This window comes from Scyliorhinus canicula, chromosome 14 (assembly GCF_902713615.1).
Source record: "Scyliorhinus canicula chromosome 14, sScyCan1.1, whole genome shotgun sequence".
NCBI lineage: Eukaryota > Metazoa > Chordata > Chondrichthyes > Carcharhiniformes > Scyliorhinidae > Scyliorhinus > Scyliorhinus canicula.
In genome coordinates this window covers 31,683,090-31,702,001 of record NC_052159.1, presented here as the reverse complement: position 1 = coordinate 31,702,001, position 18,912 = coordinate 31,683,090, and the positions used below count along the sequence as shown (strand labels likewise).

General features: G+C 51.0%; 1 protein-coding gene across 1 annotated transcript in view; it reads right to left on the bottom strand.

The window, feature by feature from the left end:
- Positions 1-16,807, bottom strand: part of LOC119977807 (60S acidic ribosomal protein P1-like) — a 77,691-nt gene extending 60,884 nt beyond the window's left edge. The window contains exons 1-2 of the mRNA XM_038819031.1: positions 16,786-16,807; positions 14,751-14,893 (exon numbers count right to left, since the gene is read on the bottom strand). Coding sequence (XP_038674959.1) covers positions 14,751-14,893; positions 16,786-16,807 — 165 coding nt within the window. The remainder of the gene's footprint in view (positions 1-14,750; positions 14,894-16,785) is intronic.
- Positions 16,808-18,912: the final 2,105 nt, after the last annotated feature.

Here is an 18,912-nt window from a genome sequence, read left to right as displayed (position 1 = left end):
ATCCAAAGACTTTTATTTTCAGACGGTGGAAGCGGCAGAGGTGTTTGTGAAGGCAGAAGGACTGGGGCAGAATTGAGAAATGGGACTGAGAACTGGTCTTGTACTGAGGGTAGGGGGTTAGTAGGAGCGTATGTAGCTGTATGTAGCTTTATTTTTTTACTACATGGTGTTTTATGTACTAAATGAGTCGATGGTGTCTATCTGGACAAGGTAAGAATTGGGACTTTCCTTTGCAATGGTGGTTCTTTGGGGCTTGTGTGTTTATGCTGGGGTTGTGTGTTGAAGGGGATTTCCTTGTTTTCCTGGGACTGGGCAGGGGGGACGGAGACCCAGACAGGCCCTCCACGCTGGCTGGTTTAAGCCGGCCAGTGAACGAGAATGAGGGGTGGGAGGGGCTGCGGCCATCAAAGCCTGTCTGTCCCTGCAGATTGGAGGGTAGCTCACGTCACTCCGATATTCAAAAAGGGAGGTAGAGAGAAAGCAGGGAATTATAGACCAGTAAGCCTAACATCAGCAGTGGGGAAAATGCTTGAATCCATTATCAAGGACGTCACAGGGGAACATTTAGAAAGCAGTGGCAGGATCAGTAAGAGTCAGCATGGATTTATGAAGGGAAAATCATACTTGACAAATCTGTAGGAATTCTTTGAAGAGGTAACCTGAACAGTTGACAAGGGGGAGCCAGTCGATGTGGTATATTTGGACTTTCAGAAGGCATTTGACAAAGTCCTGCATAAGAGATTATTGTGCAAAATTAAAGTGCATGGGATTGGGGGAAATGTATTGAGGTGGATAGAAAAGTGGTTGGCAGAGAGGAAACAAAGAGTAGGGATTAATGGGTCCTTTTTAAATCGGCAGGCAGTAACCAGTGGGGTGCCACAGGGATCGGTGCTGGGATCCCAGCTATTCACAATATATATAAATGATTTGGATGAGGGAACAAAATGTAACATCACAAAGTTTGCACGTGATACCAAATTAGGTGGGAGGGTGAATTGTGACGAGGATGCAGGGATCCTACAGTAAGATCTGGGCAGGTTGGGTGAGTGGGCAAACCAATGGCAGATGCAGTATAACTTGGATAAGTGTGAGGTTATTCCTTTTGGAAGCAAAAACAGAAAGGCAGATTTCTCCCTGAATGGTTGTAAATTGGGAGAGGGGAGTGTGCAACGGGACCTGGGTGTCCTTGTGCACCATTCGCTGAAGGTAAGCATGCAGGTTCAGCAGGCGGTAAAGAAGGCTAAAGTTATGTTGGCCTTCATTGCAAGAGGTTTCGAGTACAGAAGCAGGGATGTGTTGCTGCAATTCTACAGGGCCTTGGTGAGGCCACACTTGGAGTAGTGTGTGCAGTTTTGGTCTCCTTCTCTGAGGAAGGATGTTCTTGCTCTCGAGGGAGTGCAGCGAAGGTTTACCAGACTGATTCCAGGGATGGCAGGACTGTCATATGAGGAGAGATTGACAAGGTTGGGATTGTTCTCGCTGGAGTTTAGAAGAATGAGGAGGGATCTCATAGAAACTTATAAAATTCTAACAGGATGAGACCGGGTAGATGCAGGGGGACTGGTTTAGCATCAGTGGGCTAAACAGCTGGCTTGTAATGCAGAACAAGGTCAGCATGCGCGGGTTCAATTCCCGTACCGGCCTCCCCGAACAGGCGCCGGAATGTGGCGACCAGGGGCATTTCACAGAAACTTCATTGAAGCCTACTTGTGACAATAAGTGATTATTATTACCAATGATGGGTGTATCCAGAACCAGGGGTCACAGCCTGAGGATTCAGGGTAAACCATTTCAGACGGAGATAAGGAGACATTTCTTCATGCAAAGAGTGGTGAGCCTGTGGAATTCATTACCACAGGAAGTAGTTGATGCTGAAACTTTGAATATATTCAAGAGGCGGCTGGATATAGCACTTGGGGAGAATAGGATCAAAGGCTATGGAGAGAAAGCAGGATTAGGCTATTGAGTTGGATGATCAGCCATGATCGTGATGAATGGCGGAGCAGGCTCAAAGGGCCAAAAGGCCTCCTCCTACTCCTATCTTCTATATAGTTATGTATCTATCTGTAGCAGTAATATTTTTAAAACACCTGGTTTAACATACATGCAGACTGTGTCTGAAAAAGGTGACATTAAGATGTTGTAAATGTGAGATCATTCTTCATTCCAGCCATGCATTTGTTTACAGAGAGATGCCTAATGGAGTGTTGTTATGATCGCTGGAGATTTCCAGAAGAGTAGATAATTTGAGTCACTTTGTTTAGACTTAGGTAAGCAGGTCATGGGATCTGAGTGGGATAAAGATGATGGGAGGATCCAGGTTTGTCTGTAGTATTGCAGTTTGATATAGGGTTGGCAGTCTGCTAGGAGATTTTAAGTTGAGCAGCAATTTTGACGAATGTTGTCAGGTTGAGCAGCAGTCTGGCAGAGATAGAAGGATATGCAGGCTGTTCCTGAAAGGGCCCCTCTCTCCAAGTAGCCTTTCCAATAAAGATCTACACAATAGTACAGCAAACATCCCTGTATTTGCTGACTTTATTTACCAGTGGCTTTTGACATGTAATGGGCTTTGCTTAATTGGAGATAGAGAAGGTATAAGTTAGTAGTTAAAAATGTTTCCTTTTATTTTACTTTTGATTGAAATTCTGTTGATTGAAAAGCTATTTACTGTAACGTGAATCTGTTTAATCCTGTGTTAATAATAAAGGTTGTTTCAATAAAACATGTCCCCAATTGTCAGTGGAAACACTCCTGGAGCAAGTTATCCTTTTCTCACAGTTTTACAAGTTGAAACATTGTTGGGGTTTCTTATCCGGTTTGCTGATATAAATTGGGGCCAAGTCTGGTATCGTGACCCAGCACGCAGTCCCTGTCCCCTGCTGGCCTTCACACCTTGAGAGAATGATTGTGAAGCATTCATGTTAAGGGCAGTTTTGTGTTTTCACGTTCCTTGGTGTCGCCATAACTATTCAGGATTTCAGTAACAGGGACGACCTCAGTATGGTGCAGCCCAACAAGTAAAGGACTGGGGTGCGGAGGAAGGAATTTATTCCTCTCCCTTGGCTAGAAACTTTGTAAAGGCGGCAGGAAGGATACCGTTGCTCAGTGTTGCCGGTGATATTGCAGAACCATTTCAAGACTGAGGCAAGCATTTCACGACAAGCAGCAGATGGAAGTAATCTTCCTGCCACATCTAGGAAGCTGTTTACACCTATCAGGTTAGCACAATTGCTTCACAGCTCCAGGGTCCCAGGTTCGAATCCCGGCTTGGGTCACTGTCTGTGCGGAGTCTGCACGTTCTCCCCGTGTGTGCGTGGGTTTCCACCGGGTGCTCTGGTTTCCTCCCACAGTCCAAAGATGTGCAGGTTAGGTGGTTTGGCCATGATAAATTGCCCTTAGTGTCCAAAATTGTCCTTCGTGTTGGGTGGGGTTACTGGGTTATGGGGATAGGGTGGGGTTGTGGGCTTGGGAAGGATGCTCTTTCAAGAGCCGGTGCAGACATTATGGGCCGAATGGCCTCCTTCTGCACTGTAAATTCTATGAAAGAAATATGTTTTCTTCTCCTCCCACTAACTGGACAGCAAAAGGTAATGTAGACCTCATAGGCTGGGGAGGGGTGGGTGGTGGGGCGAAAGAGGAGGGAGAATGTTGAAGGGTGTGCATTTTTGTTGTTTCCCCCTATCTGTACGGCTGTTAGTCCAGGGGATGGTTTAGCTCAGAGGGCTAGACAGCTGGTTTGTAATGCAGAACAAGGCCAGCAGCGCGGGTTCAATTCCCGTACCGGCTTACCCGAACAGGCGCCAGAATGTGATGACTAGCGGCTTTTCGCAGCCTTGTTTTCTTCATACTTGTGACAAGAAAAGATGATTATAGCCTGGGGGCCCTGGTAACGGCGCCGTGGCCGCTCCCTCCTACCAGGTAAACCACGAGTCCAGTGGTGGCGGCTACCCTCAAGATTTGGGGGCAGTGGAGGCGACATAGTGGAGAAGTGGGGGGCTCGATGGAGGCTCCGTTAAGGGGGAACCATAGGTTAGTCCCGGGGAACATTGATGGGGGATTTCAGGGTTGGCACAGAGCGGGCATCAGACAGCTGAGGGACCTGTTTATTGATGGGAGGTTTGCGAGCCTGGGGGAGTTAGAGGAGAAATTTGGGCTCCCCCGGGGAACATGTTCAGGTATCTGCAGGTAAAGGCATTTGCTAGGCGGCAGGTGGAGGGATTCCCTTCGCTTCCCGCGAGGGGGGTGAGCGACAGGGTGCTTTCGGGGATCTGGGTCGGAGAGGGGAAGATATCTGATATCTACAAGGTTATGCAGGAGGCGGAGGAGGCGTCAGTAGAGGAGCTGAAAGCTAAGTGGGAGGGGGAACTGGGGGAACAGATCGAAGACGGGACATGGGCTGATGCCCTGGAGAGGGTTAATTCTTCCTCCTCGTGTGCGCGGCTTAGCCTCATCCAATTCAAGGTGCTGCACCGGGCCCACATGACTGGGACGAGGATGAGTAGGTTCTTTGGGGGTGAAGACAGGTGTGTCAGGTGCTCGGGGAGTCCAGCGAACCATGCCCATATGTTCTGGGCATGCCCGGCACTGGAGGAGTTCTGGAAGGGGGTGGCGAGGACGGTGTCGAGGGTGGTGGGATCCAGGGTCAAGCCAGGATGGGGACTCGCGATTTTTGGGGTTGGGGTGGAGCCGGGAGTGCAGGAGGCGAAAGAGGCCGGTGTGCTGGCCTTTGCGTCCCTAGTAGCCCGGCGAAGGATCTTGCTGCAGTGGAAGGATGCGAGGCCCCCAAGCGTGGAGACCTGGATCAATGACATGGCGGGTTTCATTAAGCTAGAGAAGATCAAATTCGCCTTGAGAGGGTTGGTACAAGGGTTCTTTAGGCGGTGGCAACCTTTTCTCGACTTTCTGGCTCAACGATAGGGTACGGGGACAGTAGCAGCAGCAACCCGGGGGGGTGGGGGGGAAGGGGGAGGGAAAAGGTCGGGGGGGGGGGGGGGGGGGGTGGACGATGACTATGTTTGTTTATTTAATTTAAATTTATTTTTAAGTTCTTCTGTTGTTCATTGGGGTTGGGGGGGTGGGGGGTGGGATACATGCGTTGATACGGTCTGGGGGTGATACAGTTATTATGGGTTATTTTGTTGCATTTCATTGTTTGTCGTTACGTTTTATATTTTCTGTAAAAAATTCCAATAAAAATTATATTTCTTTGTGGAATGATCCATTCAAAGAGCCGGCATTGACACAGTGGGCCAAATGGCCTCCTCCTGTGCTGCAAGATTCCATGATCCACAAACAGAAATCCTGGTCACTTGTGTGATTTGCATCTTTCCTGCCTTTATTAGTCTAGCCATGTGACTGTTACTGCTGATGCCACAGCCATTATGCGCTGACCTTGGTGCAGCTTAATCCCATTCTCTGAGCTTCGATGGTGCCACCGTAAAATTTTATCATCTGCTGTGTGCTGAATGAAAAAAGAACTTCAATGATCCAAAACAGATCTAAACAATGAAATCTCCTCAAGGGGATTGTTTCATCGCCACAGCCTCAATAATCTTCTAAATGAGTTATGACAAAACTGCATATTTTTTGGCAGGCATTAATAAACCCAACAGCTGAAATTTCTGTGAATAATTTGAACAGAAAAAGGACTAGCTAGTGGAAATTTGTACTTACTGGACGTGTTTTGAGGGCCTAAAGCGGGCGTTAAACATAACAACCAAGCAATGGGATGGCCTCCATCTATTCTACAGATTAATTGGTCCCAACTGCTAAATTTCTGGGAGGGTTTAGGCATTGTTAGGTTCCTCCGACACAGAACAAAAACCCAACACTATCTGTTTCAAAACTGCATGCTTATTCCTGTTTCATAATTTTTTAAAACTGGACTTTATTGCTGAACAATTGGAACGAAAGTGGTTGAACCACTGTCTGGGTGTTATCCCCGGCAGTCTCCACAACAAAATAATTCTCCTCTCGGAATTGTCAAAACCTCGTTATGCCTAAGGAGGCCCAAACAAACAACATGGGAGTGTTCAGCCCAACTTCAAAGACAGCTGCAGGAAGGCCATTTGCATTTGATAATCCAATCTTGCTGGTGGAGTCAGTGAGAAAATAGCTTCCAAAACACCAGACTCTCAACACGAAGGGCACCCCATTCCAACCGAAAAAAATAGCTGAGGCATCATCAGCCCTGAAAACAAAGCCAAATTCTAGATGCTGGATAAACATCCTTTGTTGAAGTCATTGTGGAGAAGGAAGGCCACATGTTCAAAAACTCCGGTCTTTTGAACAGTTTGATATTACCTTTTTGGACAGCACACCCACTTTGCTGTTTTATCATCCACCTGGCAAGCTACAAAGAAGCCAGCTCTGTCCATGCAGGACAACTGGCCCATCCAAGTTGGCTCTGCTGGAAGATTTCATAGCATCACGTACAGAATTGATTCAGTCTCTACATCGTGTGACATCAATACTGCCTGAAAAGCGAATCTTACAGCACCGGTCTCCAGACAGTCGAATTCGAATGCCTACGCGAAGGAATTCCTTGTTGGACTCCAATTCTGGGCTCTGGGTCTCACATTAACCAATATGCATTTTTTTATGTAGTCTTTGTACTGTAAAACCTTCCTCTATTTCTCTCTTTACTATGTGAATGTAGAGTGGGAAGTTGTGGAGTCACCGTTCCACGAGTTTTGAATGTGTGAAATAAACTAACCTTCTGAGTTAATCCTAACTCGAGTTTGCTGTGGGATTATTTAGTAAAACTGGAGTGCATGAAAATGGAGGGGTTTGGAAAGTCATTACTCATTCTTGAAAAGCGACTAATTTTAAACACCCTTCTGTTTCCAGACAGGTGCGAACAGGAAAATCAGTTTGAACTGACCCTGCTCTTGTCTGTAACAGCATCATGGATGGATGGACACCTCAAACATGTGATAGGTTTGTTATATCTGTAAATTCGGAGCCCTATGCCTGTTTAAGGAGTCCATCGAGAAACTAGTTGGCAATGAATGGGTCTGGCGCAGGTCTACCTTGCTCAGGAATCCTCAGCTGCCCCTGTGCTCAACAGCTAAAGGTAGACAATGAAAGTTCCATAGAATCCCAAATTTGCAGAAGCAGGTCGTTCGGCCCATGGAGTCTGCACCAACCCTCCAAAAGAGCACCCTACCCAGGCCCACTCCCCAGCCCTATCACCATAACCCCACGCATTAATCATGGGCGATCCACCTAACCTGCACATCGTTGGGAGGAAACCGGAGCACCATGCAGACAGGGGGAGAACATGCAAACGCCACACAGTCACCCAAAGCCAGAATTGAACCCGGGTCCCTGGCACTGTGAGACAGCAGTGCTAACCACTGTGCCACCTGATGCATGATCAATTGCACAAAGACGAGAGTTGGATACAACTGAGGCTTTATTTCTCTAAGATGTGGGCCAACCACAGCAGCTGGCGAAATGGCTGCAGCATGGAGGACACACACATTTATACTCCGCCTACTGGGCAGAGCCAGGAGGCAGGGACTACCGATGTACCTGTAGTACAGGTCCCACCATACATCACCTAATATAGGTGCAACAGTGGTTTACCACATTCACCCCCTGTTAAAATTGAGTGTGGCTGGGGTGGTGGAGAACTATATACAACAAATGAGTTATACATTTACAATATTGGAGTGGACCAGTTAGCGGTTTAACCGGTCCGGGGCCTTGATGTGCCGCTGGGAGCGACGCAGTGGTGGCGGCAATGCCGATGCTGGTCTGATCTTCGGTGACTCCGGGAGCGTGCCGAAATCCTCTTCCTCCTCGGGCATGAGCAGGGGGAGGACGGATGGTCCTGGGGGGTTGCTGCTGGGAACGCCAGGAGAGGGGAGGGTGGCGCCGGGCTGGAGGGGTGTGTCTGTGTGGAACCTGCTGGTGCCAGGTTCCTGAGGGAGACAGTATCCTGGCGGCCGTCGGGGTACGCCACGTAGGCATACTGGGGGTTTGCATGGAGCAATTGCACCCTCTCCACCAACAGGTCCGCCTTGTGGAGTCGGACGTGCCTACAGAGCAGGACGGGTCCTGGAGCTGCGAGCCAAGTCGGGAGCGACACCCTGGATGTGGATTTCCTGGGGAAGGCAAAAAGACATTCATGGGGTGTGTTATTCGTAGTGGTGCACAGTAGTGACCGAATGGAGTGTAGTGCATCAAGGAGGACCTCCTGCCAGCGGGAGACCGGGAGGTTCCTGGGCCATAGGGCCAGCTGGACGGCCCTCCATACCGTCCCGTTCTCCCTCTCTACCTGTCCATTTCCCCGGGGGTTATAGCTGGTCGTCCTGCTGGAGGCGATACCCCTGCTGAGCAGGAACTGACGCAGCTCATCACTCATGAATGAGGATCCCCTGTCACTGTGGATGTAGGCGGGGAAGCCGAACAGAGCGAAGATTGAGGGCTTTGATGATGGTGGCAGACGTCATGTTGGTGGATGGGATGGCGAAGGGGAATCGGGAATATTCGCCAACCACACTGAGAAAATACGTGTTACGGTTGGTGGAGGGGAAGTGCCCTTTGAAATCCACGCTGAAGCGCTCAAAGGGGCGGGAGGCCTTCACCAGCGCGCACGGTCCGGCCGGTAGAAGTGCGGCTTGCACTCCGCACAGACCTGGCAGTCTCTGGTGATTGTCCATACTTATTCGACGGAGTAGGGCAGGTTGCGGGCCTTTATAAAATGGAACAACCGCGTGACTCCCGGGTGACAAAGGCTGTCGTGCAGGGCCCGGAGTTGGTCTACTTGTGCGCTGGCACATGTACCTCGGGATAGGGCGTCTGGGGGCTCGTTGAGCTTGCCGGGGCGATACAAAATCTCATAATTGTAGGTGGAGAGCTCGATTCTCCACCGCAAGATCTTATCATTCTTGATCTTGCCCCGCTGTGTGTTATTGAACATGAAGGCTACCAACCGTTGGTCAGTGAGGAGAGTGAATCTCCTGCCAGCCAGGTAATGCCTCCAATGCCGCACAGCTTCAACGATGGCTTCCGCCTCTTTTTCGATGGATGAGTGCCGAATTTCTGAGGCATGAAGAGTGCGGGAAAAGAATGCCACGGGTCTGCCTGCCTGATTGAGGGTGGTGGCTAAGGCCACGTCTGATGCGTTGCTCTCTACTTGAAAGGGCAGTGTCTGGTCTACTGCGTGCATCTCGGCCTTGGCGATATCGAGTCTGATACGGGTGAAGGCCTGTTGTGCCTAGGCCGTAAGGGGGAAATGGGTGGACTGTATGAGTGGGCGGGCCTTGTCCGCATAGTTTGGGACCCATTGGGCATAGAACGAAAAGAACCCCAGGCAGAGTTTGAGGGCCTTGAGGCAGTGGGGGAGGGGGAGCTCCATGAGGGGGCGCAGGCGGTCGGGATCGGGCCCCAGAACTCCGTTCTAGACCACATAGCCGGGGATGGCTAAGCGGGTTGTGCTGAACACGCACCTCTCCTTGTTGTAGGTGAGGTTGAGGAGAGTGGCGGTGTGGAGGAATTTGGCAAGGTTGGCATCGTGGATCTGCTGATCATGGCCGCAGATGGTGACATTGTCTAGGTACGGAAAGGTGGCCCGCAAACCGTACCGGTCGACCATTCGGTCCATCTCCCTTTGGATGACCGAGGCCCCGTTGGTGACGCCGAAAGGAACCCTGAGGAAGTGATAGAGGCGACCGTCCGCCTCGAAGGCCGTGTATGGACGGTTCGGTTTATGAATGGGGAGCTGGTGGTAGGCGGATGTGAGGTCTATCGTTGAGAGGACCCGGTTCTGCGCAATCTGATTGACCATTTCAGATATGCGTGGGAGGGGGTACGCGTCGAGCTGCGTGTACCGATTGATGATCTGGCTGTAGTCCACGACCATTCTCTGTTTCTCCCCAGATTTAACGACTACCACTTGGGCTCTCCAGGGGCTGTTGCTGGCCTCGATGATGCCTTCCCGAAGCAGCCGCTGGACCTCAGACCTGATTAAGGTCCTGTCCTGGGTGCTGTACCGTCTGCTCCTGGTGGTGACGGGTTTGCAATCCGGGGTTAGATTTGCGAAGAGGGAAGGCGGATTGACCTTTGCGAGGTTGCGAGGCCGCACACAGTGAGGGGTGGTAAGGGCCCACTGAATTTCAGGGTTAGGCTCTGGAGGTTGCACTGGAAGTCCAGGCCGAATAGTAGGGCAACGCAGAGTTTAGGGAGGACGTAGAGGCGGAAGCCGCTCAATTCTACACCCTGGACCGTGAGTGTGACCGTACAGTACCCCCGGATCGCTACAGAATGGGATCCGGAGGCCAGGGAGATTCTTTGGTTGGCGGGGTGTACCGCGAGGGAGCAGCGCCTTACCCTATCCGGGTGGATGAAGCTTTCAGTGCTCCCGGCAAGGCAAGAGGTGCAGGCAAGAGGTCACGTGTCCGTTGATTTTCACGCTGGTCGATGCGGTGGCCAGGTTGTGCGGATGAGACTGGTCGATGGTCACTGAGGTGAGTCATAGTCGGCCGTCGCTGGTGTCGGATGATGGGGAGCCCGGGGTGCACAGGTCCTGGAACGCTGGCATTGCCCATGTGCCGTGGGGGAGAAAAGATGGTGGCGCCTGAAGATCTTGAGGAGAACAAAATGGCGGTGCCCATGGGCCGCACGTGGCGGGGGTTGAACAAGATGGCGGCATCCAGGGGCCGCACGTGATGCGCGGAGGGGAAGATGACGGTGCCCACTGGCCACGCGTGGTCTGAGGGGTAGAAGATGGTGGCGCCCACTGGCTGCGCGTGGTCTGGGGAGGTGAAGATGGCGGCGCCCATCATCCGTAAACAAGGGGGGTGGGGGTGATAGCGGCAACTGCACGGGCCTGGCACACCGCGGCGAAGTGCCCCTTCTTACCGCAAGCCTTACAAAGGGCAGCGTGGGCCGGGCAGCGTTGGCGGGGGTGTTTCTGCTGGCCACAAAAGTAACATCGGGGACCCCCGGGGTTCGCTGGCTAGCACGTGGTGCAGGCGTATTGGCTGGGTAAGGCCCCTGCTGGGGCAGCTGTCTGTGGGGACCACGATGCGTAGGAGAGGTGGGCCGCGCGGCTGGGGGTGTAGGCCTGAATGTTGCGCGAGCCGACCGTCATAGAGAGCGCTAGCTTCTTTGTCTCTGTGAGATCGAACATGGCCCCTTCTAACAGTTGCAGGCGTATGAGGTCCGACCCAATCCCCGTAACAAAGCGTCCCGCATAAGGAGGTTTGAACGTTCCGTGGCCGTAACAGCCTGACAGTCACAGTCCCGGACGAGTGGGATTAGGGCCGGCCAGAAGTCCTCTCAGGGAGTTGAGAGCGAGTGGCGAGTACGTGCCTGGTGAACAGCATGTTCGTCTTCTCAGCGTAAATTTCTTTGAGAAGCGTCATGGCTTAGGCATAGTTTGGCACGTTCTGGATCAGCGGAAAGACGTTGGAGCTCAACCTTGAGTACAGTATCTGTATTTTCTGAGCCTCCGAGACAGGGCTTGGCGCCGAGTTGATGTACGCCTCAAAACAAGCTAGCCAGTGCTGAAAGTCCCTTTTGGCGTCGCTTGCTTGCGGATCCAGCTGCAGGCGATCCGGCTTGGTACGGAGGTCCATCTTTTGAAAATCTTAGAGCAATAAATTGATGCATGATCAATTGCACAAAGACGAGAGTTGGATACAACTGAGGCTTTATTGCTCTCAGATGTGTGGCCTCCCACAGCAGCTGGCGAAATGGTCTAGCATGGAGGGCACACACATTTATACTCCGCCTACTGGGCGGAGCCAGCAGGCAGGAACTACCAACGTACCTGTAGTACAGGTACTACCATACATCACCCAATATAGGTGCAACAGTGGTTTACCAAATTCGGCGAGCCCCTACCACCCCTCACTGTGTGCGGCCTCATGACCCTAAAGGTCGACCCACCCTCCCTCTTTGCCAATCCAACCCCGGAATGCAAACCCGTTGCCACCAGGAGCAGACGGAACAGCACCCAGGACAAGACCTTCATCAGGTCCGAGGTCCAGCGGTTGCTTCGGGAAGGCACCATCGAGGCCAGCAACAGCCCCTGGAGAGCCCAAGTGGTAGTCGTTAAAACTGGGGAGAAACACAGAATGGTCGTGGACTACAGCCAGACCATCAATCAGTACAAGCAGCTCGACGCGTACCCCCTCCCATGCATATCTGATATGGTCAATCTGATTGCGCAGAACCGGGTCTTCTGAATGATAGACCTCAAATCCGCCTACCACCAGCTCCCCATTCGTAAATCGGACTGTCCATACACTGCTTTCGAGGCGGACGGTCGCCTCTATCACTTCCTCAGGGTTCCCTTTGGCGTCACTAACGGGGTCTCGGTCTTCCAAAGGGAGATGGATCGAATGGTCGACCGGTATGGTTTGCGGGCCACCTTCCCGTACCTAGACAATGTCACCATCTGCGGCCACGATCAGCAGGACCACGACGCCAACCGTGCCAAATTCCTCCACTATGCCACTCTCCTCAACCTCACCTACAACAAGGAGAAGTGCGTGTTCAGCACAACCCGCTTAGCCATCCTCGGCTATGTGGTCCAGAATGGGGTTCTGGGGGCCGCTTCCGACCGCATACGCCCCCTCATGGAGCTTCCCAACTGCCCCAAGGCCCTCAAACGCTGCCTGGGGTCTACTTCTACTACGCCCAGTGGGTCCCAAACTATGCGGACAAGGCCCACCCACTCATTCAGTCCATCCACTTTCCCCTTACGGCCGAGGCACCACAGGCCTTCGCCCATATCAGAGCTGATATAGCCATGGCAGGGATGCACGCAGTAGACAAGACACTGCCCTTCCAAGTAGAAAGCGACGCATCAGACGTCGCACTTGCCGCCACCCTCAATCAGACAGGCAGACCCGTGGCATTCTTTTCCTGCACTCGTCATGCCGGAGAAATTCGGCACTCGTCCGTCGAAAAAGAGGCCCAAGCTATCGTTGAAGCTGTGCGGCATTGGAGGCATTACCTGGCCGGCAGCAGATTCACTCTCCTCACTGACCAACAGTCGGTAGCCTTCATGTTTAACAACACACAGCGGGGCAAGATCAAAAACGATAAAATCCTGTGGTGGAGAATCGAGCTCTCCACCTATAATTACGAGATTTTGTATCACCCCGGCAAACTCAACGAGACCCCAGACACCCTCTCCCGAGGTACATGTGCCAGCGCACAAGTAGACCGACTCCGGGCCCTGCACGGCAGCCTTTGTCACCCGGGGGTCACACGATTGTACCATCTTGTCAAGGCTCGTAATCTGCCCTACTCCGTTGAGCAAGTACAGTCACCAGAGACTGCCAGGTCTGTGCGGAGTGCAAGCCGCACTTCTACCGGCCGGACCGTGCGTGCCTGATGAAGGCCTCCCGCCCCTTTGAACGCCTCAGCGTGGATTTCAAGGGGCCCCTCCCCTCCACCGACCGAAACACGTATATTCTCAGTGTGGTCGATGAGTACTCCAGATTCCCCTTCGCCATCCCATGCCCCGATATGACGTCTGCCACCATCATCAAAGCCCTAAACACAACCTTTGCTTTGTTCGGTGTCCCCGCCTCCATCCACAGTGACAGGGGATCCTCATTCATGAGTGATGAGCTGCGTCAGCTCCTGCTCAGCGGGCGTATCGACTAGCTATAATCCCCGGGGAAACGGGCAGGTAGAGTGGGAGAACGGAACGGTATGGAGGGCCGTCCAACTGGCCCTACGGTCCAGGAACCTCCCAGCCTCTCGCTGGCAGGAGGTCCTCCCTGATGCACTACACTCCATCCGGTCACTACTGTGCACCGCTACGAATAACACACTCCATGAATGTCTTTTTGCCTTCCCCAGGAAGCCCACATCTAGGGTGTCGCTCCCGACTTGGCTCGCAGCTCCAGGACCGGTCCTGCTCCGTAGGCACGTTCGACTCCACAAGGCGGACACGTTGGTGGATAAGGTGCACTTGCTCCATGCCAACCCCCAGCATGCCTATGTGGCGTACCCCGATAGCCGCCAAGATATTGTCTCCCTCAGGGACCTGGCATCAGTAGGTTCCACCCATACACACTTCTCCAGCCCGGCGCCACCCTCCCCTCCCCCTGTGCTCCCAACATTAACCCCACCAGGACCATCCCTCCTTTCCCTGCTCACGCCAGAGGATGAAGAGGATTTCGGCACACTCCCGGAGTCATCCAACATCAGGCCAGCATTGACATCGCCAGCATCGACATCGCCGCCACCTCTACGTCACTCCCAGCGGAACGTCAAGGCACCAGACCGGTTGAATCTCTAACTGGCACTGGACTTTCAAAGGACATTTTTTTTTCTCTTTTCCCTGATAAAACACTGTACATAAATTCACTACTGTATATAGTTCTCAACCACCCCCGCCGGACTCATTTTTAACAGGGGGTGAATGTGGTAAATCACTGTTACACCTGTATTAGGTGATGTAAGGTGGGACCTGTACTACAGGTTCGCCGGTAGCCCCTGCCTGCTGGCTCCGCCCAGTAGGAGGAGCATATCCTCTATTCAGCAGCCATTTCACCAGCTGCTGTGGGAGGCCACACATCTTACTGCAATAAAGCCACAGTTGTATCCAACCTTAGTCTTTGTACAATTGATCGTGCATCACCACCACCGTGCTGCCCTTCATTTCAATATAGACCGAACCAGTAGACCCAGAGGAACAGATTCTGATTGTTCTGTCCTCTCCCGCTCACCCCACACTCCGTTGCAACCCCCATATCTCTCTCTCCCTCGGGACTTACCGGAGGAATCACTGCTGGTGAGATGGGCTGCCTGAAACTAAAGGCTTTGCTTGGTTGAGTTTCCCGTGGAGCTGATGAAGTTTCAGGATCCGTTTTCATCAACACTTGGGCTTCTTGGTTGGTGGTGCAGTGGAACCAGGAAACTGGGCACCAAAACAACAACTAACATGATATAACCGTTAACTTTGTAAAATATCCCAAGGTGCTTCACAGGAGTGTTTTAAATCAGGCCATAATCTATCCCTGGATGTGAATATAAAGTGCTGACATATCCCATTTTACACATGATCTGAATTTTTGCTTAAAATGAACAATGGGGAAAACTTCACCCTCCTCCATTTATTTAACATTTTTGCATTCTTTAAGTTGTATCTTCTTAATTTACTCGCTTAAGTCCCTTATTTACTGAAGTTGCTCACCCTTGCTAGGGTGTGGTTTCATGGGCACTGGAGGACCTCTGGCAAATCACCCGAGGTCCCATTCTTCATGTGTGATCTTAGGAAGTTACGTGCCGGCTGTCTGTTCAACCGTGCAGAGCTTTGCATCTAACTCCAAACCTGTCCTCACCTGACATCCATGTGCACGGCACAGTGTTTAGCACTGCTGCCTCACAGTGCCAGGGACCTGGGTTTGATTCCCGGCTTGGGTAACTGTCTGCATGGAGTTTGCACATTCGGCCCATGTCTGTGTGGCTTTCCTCCGGGTGCTCCGGTTTCCTCCCACACTCCAAAGATGTGCAGGTTAGGTGGATAGGCCAGGCTAAATTGCCTCTTAGGGTATGGTTGCAGGAATAGGTCACTGGATTGAGTCTCGGTAGCGTAGTCGTTCAAAAGGTTTGTGCAGACTCGATGGGCTGAATGGCCTCCTTCTATGATTCCATGATTCTATGATATGATACAAGCATCTTTTGTCTTCTTACCTAAGGAAGGATATTACTGCTTTAGAGCGACTGCAATGAATGTTCACTAGATTTCTGGGTTGAGAGGTCTGTCTCATGAGGAGCGATTGAGTAGACGAGGTTTATATTGCCCAGAGTTTAGAAGAATAAGAGGTGATCGCACTGAAACATGTCAAATTCCTTTGAGGGATTCGGCGCTGGGAAGACGCTCCCTGTGGCTGGGGTGGCCCTTGGACAAAGGGCCACAGTCCCAGGATGATGCGGTCAGTCATTTTGCGCTGAGATGAAGCGAAATGTTTTCACTCAAAGGGTTATGAATCTTTGGAATTCTCTACCCCAGAGGGCTGTGCATGTTCAATCAGAGAGAAATAGAGTTCTGGATAGAACATAGAACATACAGTGCAGAAGGAGGCCATTCGGCCCATCGAGTCTGCACCGACCCACTTAAGCCCTCACTTCCACTCTATGCCCGTAACCAAATAACCCCTCCTGACCTTTTTTGGACACTATGGGCAATTAGCTTGGCCAATCCACCTAACCTGCATGTCTTTGGACTGTGGGAGGAAACCGGAGCACCCGGAGGAAACCCACTCAGACATGGGGAGAACGTGCAGACTCCGCACAGTGACCCAGCGAGGAATCGAACCTGAGACCCTGACACTGTGAAGCCACAGCGCTATCCATTTGTGTTACCGTGCTGCCCACTGGTGCGCTCAATGGGTGTGGGGAATGTGCTAGACAATGGAGTCGAGGTACATCACAATGCATCGAAGCATTGACCACGCCTGATCAGCTCTGCTGGACGGGCCACATTATTTACATAACTGACAGGAGATTACTTATGGCAAGCGTACCCCAGGAGGGCAGAAGAAACACTTCAAGGACACGCTCTAAGCCTCCTCGAAATATTTTAGCAACCCCACCTGGGAATCCATGGCCCAAAACTGCCCCAAAGGAGGAAGGAGCTGAAAATGTCGGGGTTCATCACCGAAAGCGAGCTGAAGCCAATGTCGACAGCGAAAGGGGCCGGAGTCAACCCGTGCACCCCACCCACCTGCTTCTCCATCCACCGTCTGCCCCACCTGTGACAGAGGCTGTTGTTCACTCTACGGACTCCTCAGTCATCTGAGAACTCACTTTTAGTGTGGAGGTACATCATCCTCGACCATCCTCCGATCATAGTGAATGAGGGAGGAGGCATAAAGGGCCTCCTGCTCCTAGTTTTCACGTTCTTATGTTCCAGCGGACGTTTCTATATAGTTAACATGATTATGGGAAGAGTTTAAGGGATGGCAGCTGGAGTAGGTCACTCAACAGTTTGAGCCTCCTCTGCCATTCAATAAAGTCATGGCTGGTCTTCTACCTCAACAACCTCCTGCATTCCTCTCATATCCCTCGATTCCCTTAGTATCCATAAGTCTCCATCTACCCCCACCTCCTCCACCTGACTGATATATTCTCACTTTGAACAACATTTTCTTCAACTCTACTCACTTGCCCCAAATAAAAGTATTGCTCCAGATACTCACATCAGTCTTAGCTAGACCTGCCTTTTTGTGAGGTACGTGTAGTGTAAGTTACATTGGATATTGGATTGGCAATGGGTTAATGTCAATCATTTAAGATGCTGAAGTATGGCCAAAATGGTTTCAGAGATTTGCCAGATATTGCTGTTGGGCCTTGCTGGTGAGCAGTGAGCAGATCAGTAGGCTGTTATATGCGATAGGTGACAGTGCAGATAACATCTTCATCAGGAGATTATTACTGGTGGCATTCTGCATTTTCATTTTTATCCCAGCCCCTCAAATCTCTCAGTAGAGCATTAGGGATTCCGTCTTTATTATCTCTCAAGCCCTGGACAAGGGTTACCGAGGTTATTTCAAAGTTCTGGTGCTCTCAAGCTAACAGCATTGAGGAAGCACCCACCCCACACATACATCACTGTTCACATAGAATGTCCACTGCCACCTATTCAGAGGTAGTCAATGCTACTTGACTGGTGACACCCACATCCCGAGAATGAATAACAAATGTTGGGAAACCCTGGCTGAGGTCAGCCGGAAGGGGGAAATTAAACCTGATGCCTTTCTAATCGATACAGTTACAAGCAGTTACCAGCCGTGCTGCATCTAATACAAAATCAAATTACTGTACAGACTGTACAGATGCCGGAGAGCTGAAATGAAAATAGAAAATGCTTGAAATACTCAACCGGTCAGGCAGCATCTGCAGAGAGAGAAGCGGAGTTAAAGTTTTGGTTTGATGATTGTTCATCAGAGTGTAGAGGTACTCAAAATCATGAGGGGTCTCATAGACACGGAGAAACTGTTCCCAGTTAGGAAAGGATCAGGAAGGCGAGGGCGCAGCTTTAAAGGGATTGGCAAATGAAGCAAATGCGACATGAGGGAAAGCCTGTTCACCCGGCAATTAGTTAAAGTTGGGGATGCACTGACTGAGCGTGTGGTGGAGGCAGCTGCAATCAGGGCTTCCAAAAGGAAATTGGATAAGAGCCAGAATAGGAAGAGGGAAAGGCAAGCAGCAGGGACTACCTGAGTTGCTCTTCAAGAAAGCTGGAGAAGACATAGTGGGCTGAATGGCCTCATTCTGTGCTATAACCATTCTAGAATTCTATGATTCTGTCATTAAATTTGGAAGGATCCTTGTGCTGATTCCCTTCCTGCTCTTTCCCCATTCTTTATTTTTTTGCTGTTATCATTCTGATCTCCGGATGTTTAATTGAAATGTATCGTTAAGTCCAGCAGCAGAGAGAAGAAATTGCAACATAGTCTATGGTGCTGCCAGCTTTGGACAGCAAGACGCAGATTTCTCGGCACCTGAGAGATGGGGTGGGACTGGGTTCGATTGATTGGCTGGTGGCCAATGAATTGGCCAAAAGGCCGTATTCTGCCCAGTAACAGATGGTGATTGGATCCTGCCTGAGAGGGATGATTTCCAGACACGAAGGAAAGCAGAGTCTGGCCTGGACGCTCAGAGAAAAAGGCCTGCTCTCTCTCTCTCTCTTTCTCTCGCTCTCTCTCGTGCTTCCTTCAGAAATGTCCTGAGTTGCTGTATTTCTGAAACTGCTGGGCCCTGAATTAATCTACAGTGAAAACGATTACAGACTTGAAAGCAGAAATCTCAGCCTGAAAGCCTACTTGAAGCATTATCCGGCATCTCTGACTTTGTCTATATAAATGTTTCTGGAACATACCTCTCCATTCACCTGAGGAAGGAGCTGCGCTCTGAAAGCTCATGTTTGAAACA